Source organism: Phyllostomus discolor, chromosome 1, assembly GCF_004126475.2.
Source record: "Phyllostomus discolor isolate MPI-MPIP mPhyDis1 chromosome 1, mPhyDis1.pri.v3, whole genome shotgun sequence".
Lineage (NCBI taxonomy): Eukaryota > Metazoa > Chordata > Mammalia > Chiroptera > Phyllostomidae > Phyllostomus > Phyllostomus discolor.
Genome location: NC_040903.2, coordinates 30,107,198 through 30,121,751, shown reverse-complemented (window position 1 = coordinate 30,121,751; position 14,554 = coordinate 30,107,198). Strand labels below are relative to the sequence as shown.

The 14,554-nt window shown below is 41.5% G+C and overlaps 1 protein-coding gene across 16 annotated transcripts in view; it reads left to right on the top strand.

Moving 5' to 3' along the window:
* The window catches only part of FRYL (FRY like transcription coactivator), a 241,791-nt gene that overhangs the window by 170,371 nt on the left and 56,866 nt on the right, over window positions 1-14,554 (top strand). For all 16 annotated transcript variants that reach the window (XM_036020307.1, XM_036020309.1, XM_036020304.1 and 13 more), the window contains 7 exons: window positions 1,674-1,834; window positions 2,375-2,485; window positions 3,523-3,677; window positions 3,943-4,042; window positions 5,477-5,645; window positions 9,061-9,320; window positions 11,886-12,026. In XM_036020307.1, coding sequence (XP_035876200.1) covers window positions 1,674-1,834; window positions 2,375-2,485; window positions 3,523-3,677; window positions 3,943-4,042; window positions 5,477-5,645; window positions 9,061-9,320; window positions 11,886-12,026 — 1,097 coding nt within the window. The remainder of the gene's footprint in view (window positions 1-1,673; window positions 1,835-2,374; window positions 2,486-3,522; window positions 3,678-3,942; window positions 4,043-5,476; window positions 5,646-9,060; window positions 9,321-11,885; window positions 12,027-14,554) is intronic.

Below are 14,554 nucleotides of genomic sequence, written 5' to 3'. Positions count from 1 at the left end.
GCAACTTGTGAACATACTGGGAAAATGTGTCAGCATTACATGGATGGCAAGAATGTTTTACTTTTGAATTAGTGTCAAAATCAGAAAGCATCCAAAATAAATTTTCAACAACCAAGACAACAACACAAAAATCTGAAGAAGCTGGTAAAATAAGCTCTTTGGACAAACTGGTTCTGGACGCAGTGAGCAGAGAGCATAATACCCTAAAGGATCATAGAGGATTGAATGAATGAGATCCTTTTCAATAATGGAGAGGGTGCAGGGCACAGATGTAAAGTACAAGGGGGCAGTGTTAGTGATCGGGTTCTTGAACAGATGTGTGCCTGGTATTGAGCATAGGCTATGTGCCAGGTACTGGTTTAAGCACCAGAAATATAGGTACATGCAAATTACATTTGCAAAAGTCATAAATTCTTTTCAAGTGAAAGACAAAAATGTGACTGTACCCTTTGGCATACAATGTAAATACAAATGTTTCTTTTTTTGTTTCTAGAAAAAAATTAAATTTGTTACCTTAAAAAGTATACGCAAACAGTTGACTTTTAAAGTAAGAGCACAGCTGTATTTTATAAAAGGGTCCTGTAAGCACTTCTTTAGGCACATATTTTCAAGTACAAGAACCCTAGTTTGAATTTCTGGTGCAAGTAATGCTATTTCAAAGTAAAGAGAATTTTTTTGTTCTAAATTTTCTCACCTGAACCTCACGAATGTACAGATACTATGTAGTCTGTTACTAGACATTTGTATGCAACTTCCACATTGATTCTTTATGGTGTGGTTGCACTTCTTCAACAAGGATTGATGCGGAGAACTTGTAGGATAGGGTTTTAAAGTGGAAAGGATCCTTGGAGACCTTCTAAATCAGTGGTTTTCAGGTTACACTGTCTCTCCTCATTAGCAAGAGGCAGCAGAATGGTTTGGGCTCCCGGCCTGACACCTTACTTCAAACCGATCAGCTCCCCTTTCGTTTGTTTTGTATATTGAGATGCCACGTAAGGATCCTTTTATACAGACCGCTGCACCGGTGAAAACATGCAAAGTTTAAAAGAAATGTGTCCAGTCCAAAGCCCTGTCTTAACCAACCAACCAAGATCCAGACATGCGTTCACGTTCGTAATGTCTTGGCCAAGCTTCCCACAGAGCCAGCAGCAGCCCGGGGAGCAGCAGGCTCCTCGCCCGTGTCACCCCCAGGCAGCAGAGTCCTGCCGTGAAGTTCTGCTTGCCGTGTGCGTCCTCTCACATGCTGGCTGCAGGGTGACGTAGCCTGCAGCTTTGTCACTCTGACTTGCATATATGTAAATGATTTCTGTCTCTATGGAAGTTTTTAAGTTAAATGAAAATTTTTTTACAGTATTACATATTCAATAACACAAACTGAAATGCATGTTAAAGTAAAAAACAAAACAAAACATGGAAATGGCCCTGGCTGGTGTGGCTCAGTGGATTGAGTGCTGGCCTGCAAACCAAAGGGTCGCCGCTTCGATTCCCAGTCAGAGCACATGCCTGGGTTGTGGGCCAGGTCCCCAGTAGGGGGTACTTGAGAGGCAACCACATAGTGATGTTTCTGTCCCTCTCTTTCTCCCTCCTTTCCCCTCTGTCTCAGAAATAAAATAAATAAAAACTTTAAAAAAACCATGGAAATGAATTTTTTGCCATCTATTTTTTCTTTACAGTGAACCAGAGAAGAAGTATTTTTCCTCAGCAGAGCCTTCGTCACAGCCTGTTCATGCTGTTCAGCCACTGGGCGGGCCCTTTCAGCATCATGTTTACCCCCTTGGACAGATACAGCGATAGAAATATGCAGATTAACAGACATCAGTACTGTGCACTGAAGGTATTTGCTTAGAAATCTGGTTGCTTTTTTCTTAAGAGTGTAATTAAATGTTTTTGTCTCTCGGTGTCTAGTATTGTAAAAAAGGCTAGGGATGCCTTTCGAGAACCTGAGAGTATTAGAACATATATATTTGCTTGCTATATTCAAACATTTATACACTAAATTTATTGAATACATAAAAGACAATGCAAAAGAGTTTGAGAATCCACCCAAAATTTGAATGCTGTTGTCTTCACTTAAAGAACTCAGAATCACTTCAAGGAAATACCTGTTGTTTTTGCTATTCAAAGTCTTTCTCTTGCTTTTTTTTTCTTCTCTTCCAGTACTATTCAAACTCCATATCTGCTTCACTACCATGGTACTTACTGCTCAAAATAAATTACTTAGGTTCAAAAATTACTATTGTTCTTCATAAAGGAAAAAATTAAAGATAGTGCGGCTACATAAGCATGAGTAAAAATACCCTGCCTCTTCTCATTAAACAGCCGACATGTAACCTCTTAAATGTTTTCCATGCAATTCTTCTCCTCCTGTCTGAAGGCCATGTCCGCTGTGCTGTGCTGTGGCCCCGTCGCAGACAACGTCGGACTCTCGTCGGATGGCTATTTGTACAAATGGTTGGATAACATTTTGGATTCTCTGGACAAAAAGGTAATTATTTATAATTCCCTTAAAATTTCATAATTTTTATTGCATTATTTGGAATTATTGTATGGCCCACTGAAAACAAGCCTTTTTTTTTTAAGATTCTATTTATTTATTTTTAGAGAAGGGAGGGAGATAGAGAGAGAGAAACATCAATGTGTGGTTGCTTGGGGGTTATGGCCTGCAACCCAGGCATGTGCCCTGACTGGGAATCGAACCTGCGACACTTTGGTTCACAGCCTGTGCTCAATCCACTGAGCTATACCAGCCAGGGCTAAAACAAGCCTTTTTAAACATAAGATAGGTTAGAATTATGTGCAGGAAACATGTTGTGTAAAATTAAATAGGATACCATCGTCTAAGAAATGTCTAAATCTCATTACACGTTCGTCTGATCATTCTAATTTTCTTTCCTGGTACAGGATTAATACAGCAGCGTGTATGTGTCTCACAATAGGGTTCTCAGTCTGTTCATAAAATATTTATGTAGAACACGTTGAGCTCCAGGGAAGAAGCATGGTGTTTGCTGTGCTGAATTTCCTGTTTCTGGCCACTCTTCAATCAGTCACTCCTTCTTGCCCTCTCGACTCTGTGCCCTTTGGATTTTCATTGCATTCGTGCATAGACGTCACAGCTTAAGAAAGGACTTAGATGTTTTTTCTGCTAAGAATAATTTTTCTGTCGGGTTATCAAAAACAAAAAGAAAGCTTGATAAAAATAACTGGAGAGGTTAATAACTCACTCTTCTGAAAGCAGTTAATCACCGCTCCCATTCATCCCCTGCCTTCAGGGCTCTGCTGGAGGAGAGGATTGTCCTGCTAAGAAGAGTCTTGTGTACAACTCTGGGGACCAAAATTAATTTCTCCAGGCCACTTTTTTCTACTGGCTGAATAAAATGAAAAGGAGTTGAACAAAAAGAGGCTGAGTTTTGTGATTAAATGCAAGAAATATATGTATGATATAATTTTAATAAAATGTAGGGAAGTAGACCCTTGGATGATAGACAGCTGTCTGTCCTGAGCCGCGTTGTGCCCCTGCCGTAGGTCCATCAGCTGGGCTGTGAAGCCGTGACGCTGCTGCTGGAGCTGAACCCGGACCAGAGCAACCTGATGTACTGGGCTGTGGATCGCTGCTACACCGGTTCCAAGAGGGTGGCGGCCGGCTGCTTTAAAGCCATAGCGAACGTGTTCCAGAACAGGTACCCCAGATGCTGCTTTTTATCTTTTATTTAGTGCTCGTTTTCTGTTTCCGCTTGAATTCAGAAATGCTGACCTCTAACAAACCAGAATGAGGAGAATGACCATCATGCGTTTATTGTTGTACTGTTGGCCTTATAACAACCCAGCTGCCTCACGGGCTTCGTGGCCACATGCCTGCAGTCTTGCCCTTTTGTGCACTGTATTTATTAACTTGTGTGAAAGCCTCTAAACATTATTTGCCTAACATGTGAAATTTGTCCCTAGGGATTATCAGTGTGACACAGTGATGCTCCTAAATCTGATACTGTTTAAAGCAGCTGATTCTTCTCGAAGTATCTATGAAGTTGCTATGCAACTTTTACAGGTTTGTAAACAAATGTTAATTAAAATCTTTATTCTCAGGACTTAATGAAGCATTACAGTCTCTTCCTGCCTTGAAAGTATACTAATATTCAGCTTTATTTTTAATAGTGAGGTATGGCATCAGCTCCTGAAGATCATTTGAAAGAGAAGGCAAAGATAATATGGGCCACTTGAGTCTATAAGTAATACCAACTGTTCAGAGTATTGCAGAGGGATTATTCATATCGCCCCTCACACACTCATGCGTGCCTCTGTGTGTGCCAGGACTTACAAAAATTGCGTGGTCAGAGCTGTGTGTGTGTTAACTATTTCCGTTCAGATAAGAATGTGAGTCAAATTCTGTGAGTCACATTTTTTTTGAGAACCAAGTGAAAAATAATCTTACCTTTTTTATGATAACCTTGTGTAATTTTCCTTTGTTAGGCTGAGAAATATAACCTAGAAAGTGAATTTGCCAAGCATGACTATATCGTTATTATACCATGCTTAACTAATGGATAATGAGTTGAGGTTCTTTACTCTTTATTAAGGGTTAAGAGTAGGATTCATGGGGTGGGGGGTTTGGTGGGAGGTAAATACAGAAAACTGTACTTGAGCAACAATGAAATAACTTTTGGGAAAAAAAAGAATAGGATTCAAGTAGATGCTGATTTTTCAAGAGGTTTGAGGTGATACTGATGCTGGTACAGACCGTCTTAGGAATTACACCCTAATGACTTCATTAAGAAGAAAGTTTGGGGAGCTGGGTGAAAAGGGCAAAGGGATTAAGTACTAGTTGGCAGTTACAAAATCGTCACGGGGATGTAAAGAAAAGTCCAAGGAAGATAGTAAGCAGTATTGTGAACACTATGTGTGGTGCCAGTTGGGTACTTGAAATATTGGGGGGCCGCTTTATAAAGCATATGATTGTCTAATCACTATGCTGTACACCTGAAACTAATACAAAATAATGTTGAATGTAAACTATAATTGAAGGAATAAAATTTTTAAAAAGGAAAGTTCAGTGGCGTAGCTCTTTACGTAGTATAACGTCAAAGGAATTTTTAGTTTATATTCAATATTTAATGTGTGATTAACCAAGATCTGTTTGAAGATTATTTTTTTACTTATACATGTTCTATATAGTCATATTTTTGAACTGGAAAGTGGTAAATCTTTTTCAAGTAATTGTGTATTAAGTTGCTGAAGTTCTTTTCAGACTGTGCTACTAACCCAAAACATTGCCATTGAACACAAGGAATGTAATGCCTTGTAAATAATTAGAGACCTTTTGCCAACATTTATTGGAATTTGATATTAACGTGAGATACTCTGCAATATATGTAACTATAATTCTTAAACTGGATTCTTTCTTGGGAGATTTCATTGTTTTTAATTGTAGCTGAAATTTAGAGGACCCATAAAATCTTGAATTGATGGAATTGCATTCCTGTAGATCTTGGAACCGAAGATGTTTCGCTATGCTCACAAACTGGAGGTTCAGAGAACAGACGGAGTCCTCAGCCAGCTCTCTCCTCTGCCGCATCTGTACTCTGTTTCATATTATCAGCTGTCTGAGGAATTAGCGAGGGCGTATCCTGAGCTAACTCTTGCCATATTCTCAGGTATGATCATCAAACTGGTTAGTAGTTTTTCTTTTTTAGCAATCATTTCTACAAATTGGCTTTTAGGAAGTTTTAAATGTATGGAAACTTAGGTTGACTCGAAACAAAACATGTGTTTACATGAGAGATTTTTTTTCTTTAATAAGAACTCTTAATACTGACCTATCATGATGTTTTGATGTCTTAATAATGACGTCTTTATAGCACTTCTTAGTTTTTCTTACATTGCCCTTCTCCACTCTACCCAGCCCAAAAAAAAAAAAAAAAAAAGTAGGAGTGGTCTTCACATGTAATTTTAAAACATATCTTGTCCTGGCTGGTGTGACTTAGTGGATCGAACACCAAAAGGTCACTGGTTCAATTCCCAGTCAGGGCACATGCCCGGGTTGCGGGCCAGGTCCCCAGTTGGGGGCCACACAAGAGGCAACCACACATTGATGTTTCTCTCACTTTTTCTCCCTCCCTTCCCCTCTCTCTAAAAATAAATAAATAAAATCTTTAAAAAATAAAATAATGGGGCGATTGTGCTTGCTTCAGCAGCACTTATACTAAAATAATGCAGGGATAACTATACAGGTTTCTTTCTATAAGCAAAACCTCTCATCATAGGGCAAGGCCCTGCAGTACCTTAAGGAGAACTCCCGATAGGATCTCACATTTCTTTCTGGTCCAGTATCCTTTATTCGGGGACAACAAATATCCCTTCCAGGGTTTCTGAAACATCAGGGTGTGTGTCAGGTGAGATATCATATCTATGTGGTCTCCCAGGACTCAGATTTAGGAAAATTTGGGGGTCCATCTCATCTAACCTTCTAGCAAAAGAACACATTATTGTAAATGCCCCCATAATGCCTTACCCTTTAACTAAAAAGTTTTAATTATAAGACAAAAAATCTCTCAGCTTGTTTTTCTTCTTTCTACCCACAGCAAGATCTTGTTCTCGTCTGAGTACTGGATATGTACCAAAACTGGCATCCAGGGGATGGCCGGTTCTGCTGTGGGTCTTTTCTTACATTAGTGCTCAAGACATATGGCCTTAGCTTCCTTGCGTTTCTTTCCATATTGCCTGTTTCAGCAGTGGAAATGGTTGGTTTCCCATGCTTAATTGACCCAGTGGGGAAAGATTAACCTAAATTCTCCTATCAGTCAATTCTTAAAGCAGTTGACCTGTGTGGGTTGCACTGGTGGATGGCAGCGATCAGGCCTCTCTTTTCTTACCTCCTGCCGTCCTGAAAGCCCTGCCAGGGAGCACATGGATGGTCATCAGCGCAGCGTGGTAGCCACCCCAAACTCCAGCTTTGCTGCCACTTGGCTTCTTCTGGAGGCTCCTGAGCAGAACACAGCGGAGACCAGCGGGGGCTCAGGGGTCAGGAAGTAGGTTGGGATGGCAGCTGGTCCCGCCATAGCCCCAGCTCCCTGCATACACACTGACTTTCTCCCAGTCAGGATCTCCTCATTCAACTACTTTCAGAGCTCCGGCTCTAATATTTCATGCTGCAGGCAATAGCATCGATGCAGTAACAGAAGGGATTCTTACAAAAAGTAGAATTGAGCATGACTGTATGCAAGGCCCTGGGACTGAGCACTTCATTGGCACTGTATTGAATCTGCACAATAGCTCCACAAGGCAGCTACTTTTTCTTTTTTTTCCTTGTTTCTTTTCTTTTTTTTCTTTTTCTTTCCTTTCCTTTTTTTTTTTTTTTTTTTTTTTTGAGAGAGAGAGATTGGACAAGGGAGGGAGAGAGGGGAAGAGAGGAAGAGAAACATTGGCCATTTGGCCCATAACCCAGGCTTATGCCCTGGCTGGGAATTGAACCCATGACCTTTTGGTCCACAGGATGATGCTCAACCAACTAAGTCATACCAGCCAGGGCAAGGCAACTACTTTAATTATCCTCTTTTTGCAGAATAACAAATTAAGGACAAATAGTTGACGGGCTGGCTCTAGGTCAGGCATCTTGTATAGGGTAGAGCTGGGATTCAAACCCAGGTATTCGTGAATTCACTGAGCTTCCATATTTACTACTTCCAATGAGTAAATAAGTAACATGTAAATATAGGCAAAGGGGGTGAGGTGAGAAGAAAGAACATTTTTATTTAAAGTGACATTTGGAAACTAAACGGTGTATAAAAACTTACGGGCTTTGGAATCAACCTTGTGTTTGGCCCCTCTGCTACTTGACCGGTCTGACCTCAGTCAGGTTAACGCTCTGTCCACCTCACAGGTGTCTCATGAGCATTAAATGAGGTGAATGTGAAAGTCACAGGCGTGTCATAGGGTCTCCCCTAGATAGGACTCAAATGTGTGCCGTTCTTCATGGGTCAGTTCAAGTACTCCACGTACACAGATTGTCCTTTATCTTACAGTTAGATTTATTTATTGTGTTAAAAAGCCCATACTGTAAAATTTGTCACAATTACTTTAACTGTACAGTTCAGCAGAGTTATGTATATTTACATTGTTATGAAATATCCAGAAAGTTTCCATCCTGCAGAACTGAAACTCTCTACCCACTGTAGGAGAACGCCTTTTCCCTTTCCCTTCGCCGCTGGTCCCACCATTCTGCTTTCCATTTAAGTAGAGTCGTGCATTATTTGTTTTTTTTAATGACTGGCTTATTCACTTAGCGTACTGTCCTCAGTGTTCATCCATGTTGTAGTAAGTGACCGGCTGCCTTCCTTTTCAAGGCTGCCTAGTGTTCCATTGTATGTACGTACCGCGTTATGTGTATCCATTCATCTGTCGATGGACATTTGGGTGGTTTCCACTCCTCAGCTGTTGTGAATAGTGCAGCTGTGAACATGGGTGTGTAGATACCTTTCTGAGATCCTGCCTTCAGCTGCAGAAGTGGAATTGCTGGATCGTGTGGTAGTTGTGTTTTTCCTTTTCCGAAGAGCCCTGTTCTCTCTGCTATGCTGGTTGCATCATTTTATATACAGTCCTTCCAACTGTGCAAACATGTATTTTATCTTTTTTTTATTTTTTTTTTTAAGATTTTATTTATTTATTTTTAGAGAGGGAAGGGAGGGAGAAAGAGAAACATCAATGTACTGTTGCTGGGGTTTGTGGCCTGCAACCCAGGCATGTGCCCTGACTGGGAATCGAACCTGCGATGCTTTGGTTCGCAGCCCACGCTCAATCCACTGAGCTACGCCAGCCAGGGCCCATGTATTTTGTCTTAACCACCAAAGGTGTTTCATATAAAAAGTAAGAATGTGATATATGTTAGCTTTTATGTTGTTTATGATGTCATCAAAGTCAAATTTATTAGGAGAAACAGCACTCATAGTCTTTAAATGGAATGAATAAAATCTGGCTTCCTTTCCTGACGACTGATATGTTGAAATTAATCACAAATCAAAGGAAAGCAACATTATATCAGTTGTCCCATCTTTCGGCCTTTTTAAATTACAGAGATAAGCCAGAGGATCCAGACCGCTCACCCGGCTGGGAGGCAGGTGATGCTGCACTACCTGTTACCGTGGATGAACAACATCGAGCTGGTGGACCTGAAACCTCTGCCCGCGGCGAGGCGGCATGATGAAGACGAAGATGACTCCTTAAAAGACCGAGAACTTATGGTGACGAGCAGGCGCTGGCTACGAGGAGAAGGCTGGGGATCCCCACAAGCCACTGCGATGGTTTTGAACAATCTGATGTACATGACAGCGAAGGTGAGATGGGTCTGTATTTGCAGTTGGCACACAGAATTACTGAGTTAAGAGGAGCAAACAAGGTTAGAAACAGATGAAGATGTTAGGTAATTCTGTGATGATAACCAAACAAATATGAATTAAAAATTCCTATCTCTAAAAAGAAAACTTCTAATCAGATGTAAATATCTTGGAGAGGGATTAAAATCATAATTACAGTCATGCACCACCTAATGGCATGAATACATTCTGAGAAATTCATCATTAGGCAGTTTTGTTGTTCATGGACATTGTGGGGTGTACCTACACAAACCTAGGTGGTATGTAGCCCACTACACACCTAGGCTGGACAGCATGGCCTACTGCTCCTAGGCTACCAGCCTGTACCGCATGTTACTGTGCACACCAACATGAGATTAAAGCAAGCAATGAAGAGACATGGTAAACACGAGATGTGTGAGGCTGCTGCTGGCATAACACAGCACACGGTTTTACAGTATACTTGTTTTTAATAAGTAGAAAGAGTACATTCAAAAAAAAAAAAAAAAAAAAGAAAGAGTACATTCTAGACTGATGATAAAAAGTATATTAAATACATAAGCCAGCAACATAACTTTTTGTTATCATTATCAAGTATTGCATACTCTACATAATTGTATGAGGTCTGTCCAGAATAAGTCCAGCCATTGTTAATATAACAAGAACAGTTTGCATGACATTGATGTAACCTGGCAGCCAAGGAGAGTGGACTGGAATGGGCATGTGTGAGCAACAACGACTTCACTGTACTAGTCAGTGGGGGCATTAGACGCCACTGAGTGAGCATGTGTACAGTGTGGCTGTAGCATTCAAAATGACCGAGTGGGTAGAACAATAAGTCTGCATCAGATTTTGCACTGAGCTTGAGCATTCCTCCATGGAAACTATTAGAATGATTCAGAAGGCCACAGCTCTGGGCAGCTGGTGATTGACAGCTTCATCATGACAACACTCCTGCATCACATCTTATGCAGTGTTTTTTTGGCAAAATATCAAATCACCCAAGTGACTCAGCCCCCTTCAGCCCATATTTGGTGCACTGCAACTTCTTTTTCCAAAACTAAAATCACTTTTGAAAGGGAAGAGATTTCAGACCATCAATGAAATTCAGGAAAATACAGTGGAGCAGCTGATGGCAATTAAGAGAACTGTGTGAGGTCCCAAGGTGCCTACTTTTGTTGCGCGTGGGTCACCGGCCAGCAGTGATCACGGAACGCTGTGGATGGCTCATCGAAAAACACGCAAGAATAAACATGCACAGAGACAAACTAGTTTCTGTGGGGAAGTAGGGACGAAATGGCCACCCCCCTAGTGGGGAGTGCGCTGATTTACCCTCCATACCTGCTTTTATTGGGCTTATTTTGCATAATAATTCAGGTAAAGTACAGTACTCATTAGGGGGAAGTAAGGAACCATAGAAAACAAGGAACTCTGCTGGTCTATTGAGTCGGGGTCAAAGAGCTGTAAGACTTTGAGGAACAAACTAACTTCCTCCTTGGACCCCTCTCATTCAACTGAGAGCATTCTAAACAAAGAAGGTTTCACAGTAATTTACATATTCTTTCTTAGGCCTGATCACTCAGGGAACCCACCTTTTTCAGCACAGAGCTACACCACTCTGTCATTGTTTCAGGCTTAGGTGGAGCAAGGGAATTAAGGCAATAAGGAGATTTTCTCCCAGATGATGAGAACTCAGGCTATGCCAAAGCCGAGGAGTGAGGGTCTGTCACCCTCTTTTGCTGCAGCCCCCAAAGTCCTTCTTTTGGGGGGCCTCCCAAAGTGATCGTGCCTGTCTTAGGTCATTCCCCCCTTGAGGAATCTTACCCGTCTTTGGCTAACTGACCAAGCTTTTGGGGGTTCAGTTATGAATGAAGCAGCGCTCCTGCCAGGGAGATAAGCTTTTGTCTCCTTGCTGGCTTACGGTTCCAAGGGCGTTCCCTTAGCCTAGGCGGGGGGGGGGGGGGGGGGGGGGGGGGGGGGGGGGGGGGGGGTTCAGCTTCTGATACCAGTCAGGGCGGTTCCCAACATACTTTGAAGGAGACTAAGTCATCATTGTCCTATGTACAATGTTTCTTGTATCTTTATCTTCTTCAGTAAATGTTTCTATTTTTCATATTACCTGGCTGAGTACCTTCTGGACAGACCTCGTAGGTGCAATACTTCTATGCCACTGTCAGCATGGTAGGTGTTGTTTACATGAGCATCTCCACAAACACATGAGGAATGCATTGTGCTATAGTGTTACGATGTTATGGCAACAATGTGACTAGGCAGTAGGGGCTTTTGGTTCCAGTATAATCTTATAGGGCCACTGTCAAGATCATGTGGTATGTATGTATGGTCTGTCATTGACTGAAACACCATCATGCGCTGCCTGGCTGGAATAGTACTTATGTTCAGATGTGTTGAAGGAAGTGATTATTCCTCTGAAGTATGGAAAAGATCAAAGCTGTCTGTAAAAATGTTTTCTAATATTTCATGATGTGACAAGTGTGGTACATAATAGACAGTCTTCACTGAAACATTTGCTGTGTTTTCTGCATGTAGTACGGTGACGAGCTGGCCTGGTCGGAGATGGAGAATGTGTGGACCACGCTTGCAGATGGCTGGCCAAAAAACCTGAAAATAATTTTGCATTTTTTGATCAGCATTTGTGGAGTGAATAGTGAACCAAGCCTCTTGCCTTACGTATGTATTAAAGTTCATTTAACTTTTTTAACATATACATATTTTTTTTGATGGTGTCCTGTAATATCAGAGTATACTCATCAGCAGATCAGCAGAGGCAAAGCAGGGCCAGGAAAAGGATAGTCAGAAAAGAGTACACGAATGTGTTTATTGACTCATTGAATGAATATTATTGGCCAGGTTCTCTTCTGGGTTCTGGGTATTATAATCTGATGGGTGATACAGATTTTATTCATTTCTTATTCATTTAATGAATAAGTCAGTAATTTAATAACGTCCAGCCATGATAAGGGTTACAAAGGAAAATTGCAGACAACTGAGAGTGAATAACCTTGGGACCACAAACATCTGGGTTGGTTAGAGATTACATTCAAGAGAAAGTGATATTGAAGCAGAGACCGGAAAAATAGAGTTTGCTAGGCAGGTGCTGGCCTTTGGAGTATGAGAGCAAGATGGTAAACAGAGCTCAGTGTCTGTAGAATTGTGCCCAAAACTTCTGGCAGCAAGGGAAGGCTTGGTAAGAGGTGTACAGGGAAGAATAAAATAGTCTTTTCCTTCTACGGAGGAAAGCAATCCTTAAATATGCTCAAGTTAAAAGAATAGGAACCTGTCAAACATGCATGTGAATATATATATATGCACATGCATGCAAACACATGTGTGTGTATATGTACATACAGCTATCAGTCACATGGCAGCATCTCCTAAAAGTATGTTCCACAGAAGACTATCTCTGCAGAACATTGCCCTGGAACTTCTTACAGATCCTACTTTTTTTTTTTAAGAGGGTTTTTTTTTTTTTATTGATTTCAGAGAGAGAGGGAGAGAGAAACATTGATTTGTTGTTCCACTTACGTATGCATTTATTCTTTGATTTTTGTATGTGCCCTGACTGGGGATAGAACCCAAAACCCAGGCATATTGGAACAGCGCTCTAACCAACTGAGCTACCCAGCCAGAGCCAGATCCTACTTTAAAAAAACCATTTAATAGCTTTGCTTTACCCAGCATTCCCCAAGTTAACCCGATTACTGAAAACATTATTCTAGAGGCCTGTCACTGAGAAGCACAGAGAGCAAGGAAGGTGTGTGGTACAGAATGGCATGATCCCACGTTACCTCTCTGAACATCAGGTTCCCTGCCCTAAAGTCATGCCGACCCCTTGCTGTCCTGCTCACATGCTGTGCCTTCCTACCTTGGGGCCTTGGCACTTACTCTTCTCTCGTGTCCTCAGTAACCACATTGAGGACATGACTCCTCACCTACTTTGGGTCTTTCCTCAAATGTCCATTGGCATTGAGACTTTTGCTGGTTCATTTTGTCAGAAACCCTAAATGCCCTGCCCCCACACAAGATTCTTCATTTTTCTTTCTCTGCTTTGTCGATTTTCCTAGCACTGATCATCATCAAACATATACAAGGTGGGGCAACAGTAGGCTTACCAGGGGGTGGGGGGGAAGGGAGGGGAAAGGAGAGAGGAAGGGTGGTGGAAGGAGACTTGACTTGGGGTGATGAATACACAATACAATATTCAGATGGTGTGTTGTAGAGCTGTATACCTGAAATCAGTATAATTTTATTAACTAGTGACACCCCAATAAATTCAAAAAAGAAAGGAGCCAAATTTAATGACAGTAATTTCTTTTCTTCCCTTTTATTAAACTTATAGGGTGACACTGGCTAATAATTATACAGGTTTCAGGCACACAGTTCCAGAACACACCATCCGTACACTGTGTTGTGTGTTTGCCACCCAAGTCAAGTGTCCTTCCATCACCATTTATCCCCCCTAAATAATTTCTTAATAATCATCTTTTAAATCACTTATTATAGGCTGCACCTAGTACAAGTACTTCGTCTACATTATTTCATTTTATTCTCAGTATAAAGCTGTGAGTTTGGTAATATTACCGCACTTTTACAGATGAACAAAACAAGACAGGAACTAGAGTCATTTCCCCAAAGTCACACAGCCGTTTAGCATTATCACATGACAGAGCTGGAGTTCCAGCTCAGATCTGTCTGTGAGAAAGGGGTGAAAATGTCTTGGAAAGGCAGAGGAGTTTGGGGAGGGGGCGGCAGATTCCACTCACAGGGCTTCGCGCTCAGACGGAACAAAGGCCCAGGGAGGCAGCGCTGCAGCTGGAAGGTCAGAGGGGACTGAACAGGAGAACAGGGGATTCTCAAACAGAGCAGGTCGGACAGACAAGGAGCTGTGGGTAGGGAAGTCGGTTACCTGTGGGTAAGCTTTATAAGACTTTTGGTATGATAGAATGAAGCTTGTTTTAAGATTCCTGCAGAGGTTATGTAAAGAAGAGCTTCTCACGTGTGTGTGCATACAGATCATCTGGGGATCTTGTTCTGGTTCCGATTCCGGAGGTGGGGTAGGGCCTGAGATTTAGTGTTTGTAGCAAGTTCCCAGATGATGGCTGTGCTGCTAGGACCACATTTTGAGTAGTAAGGATAAAAGTACGGGGAAACATACATATAATGCATACTACTGGAATTTTTTCACTTACAAACTTATG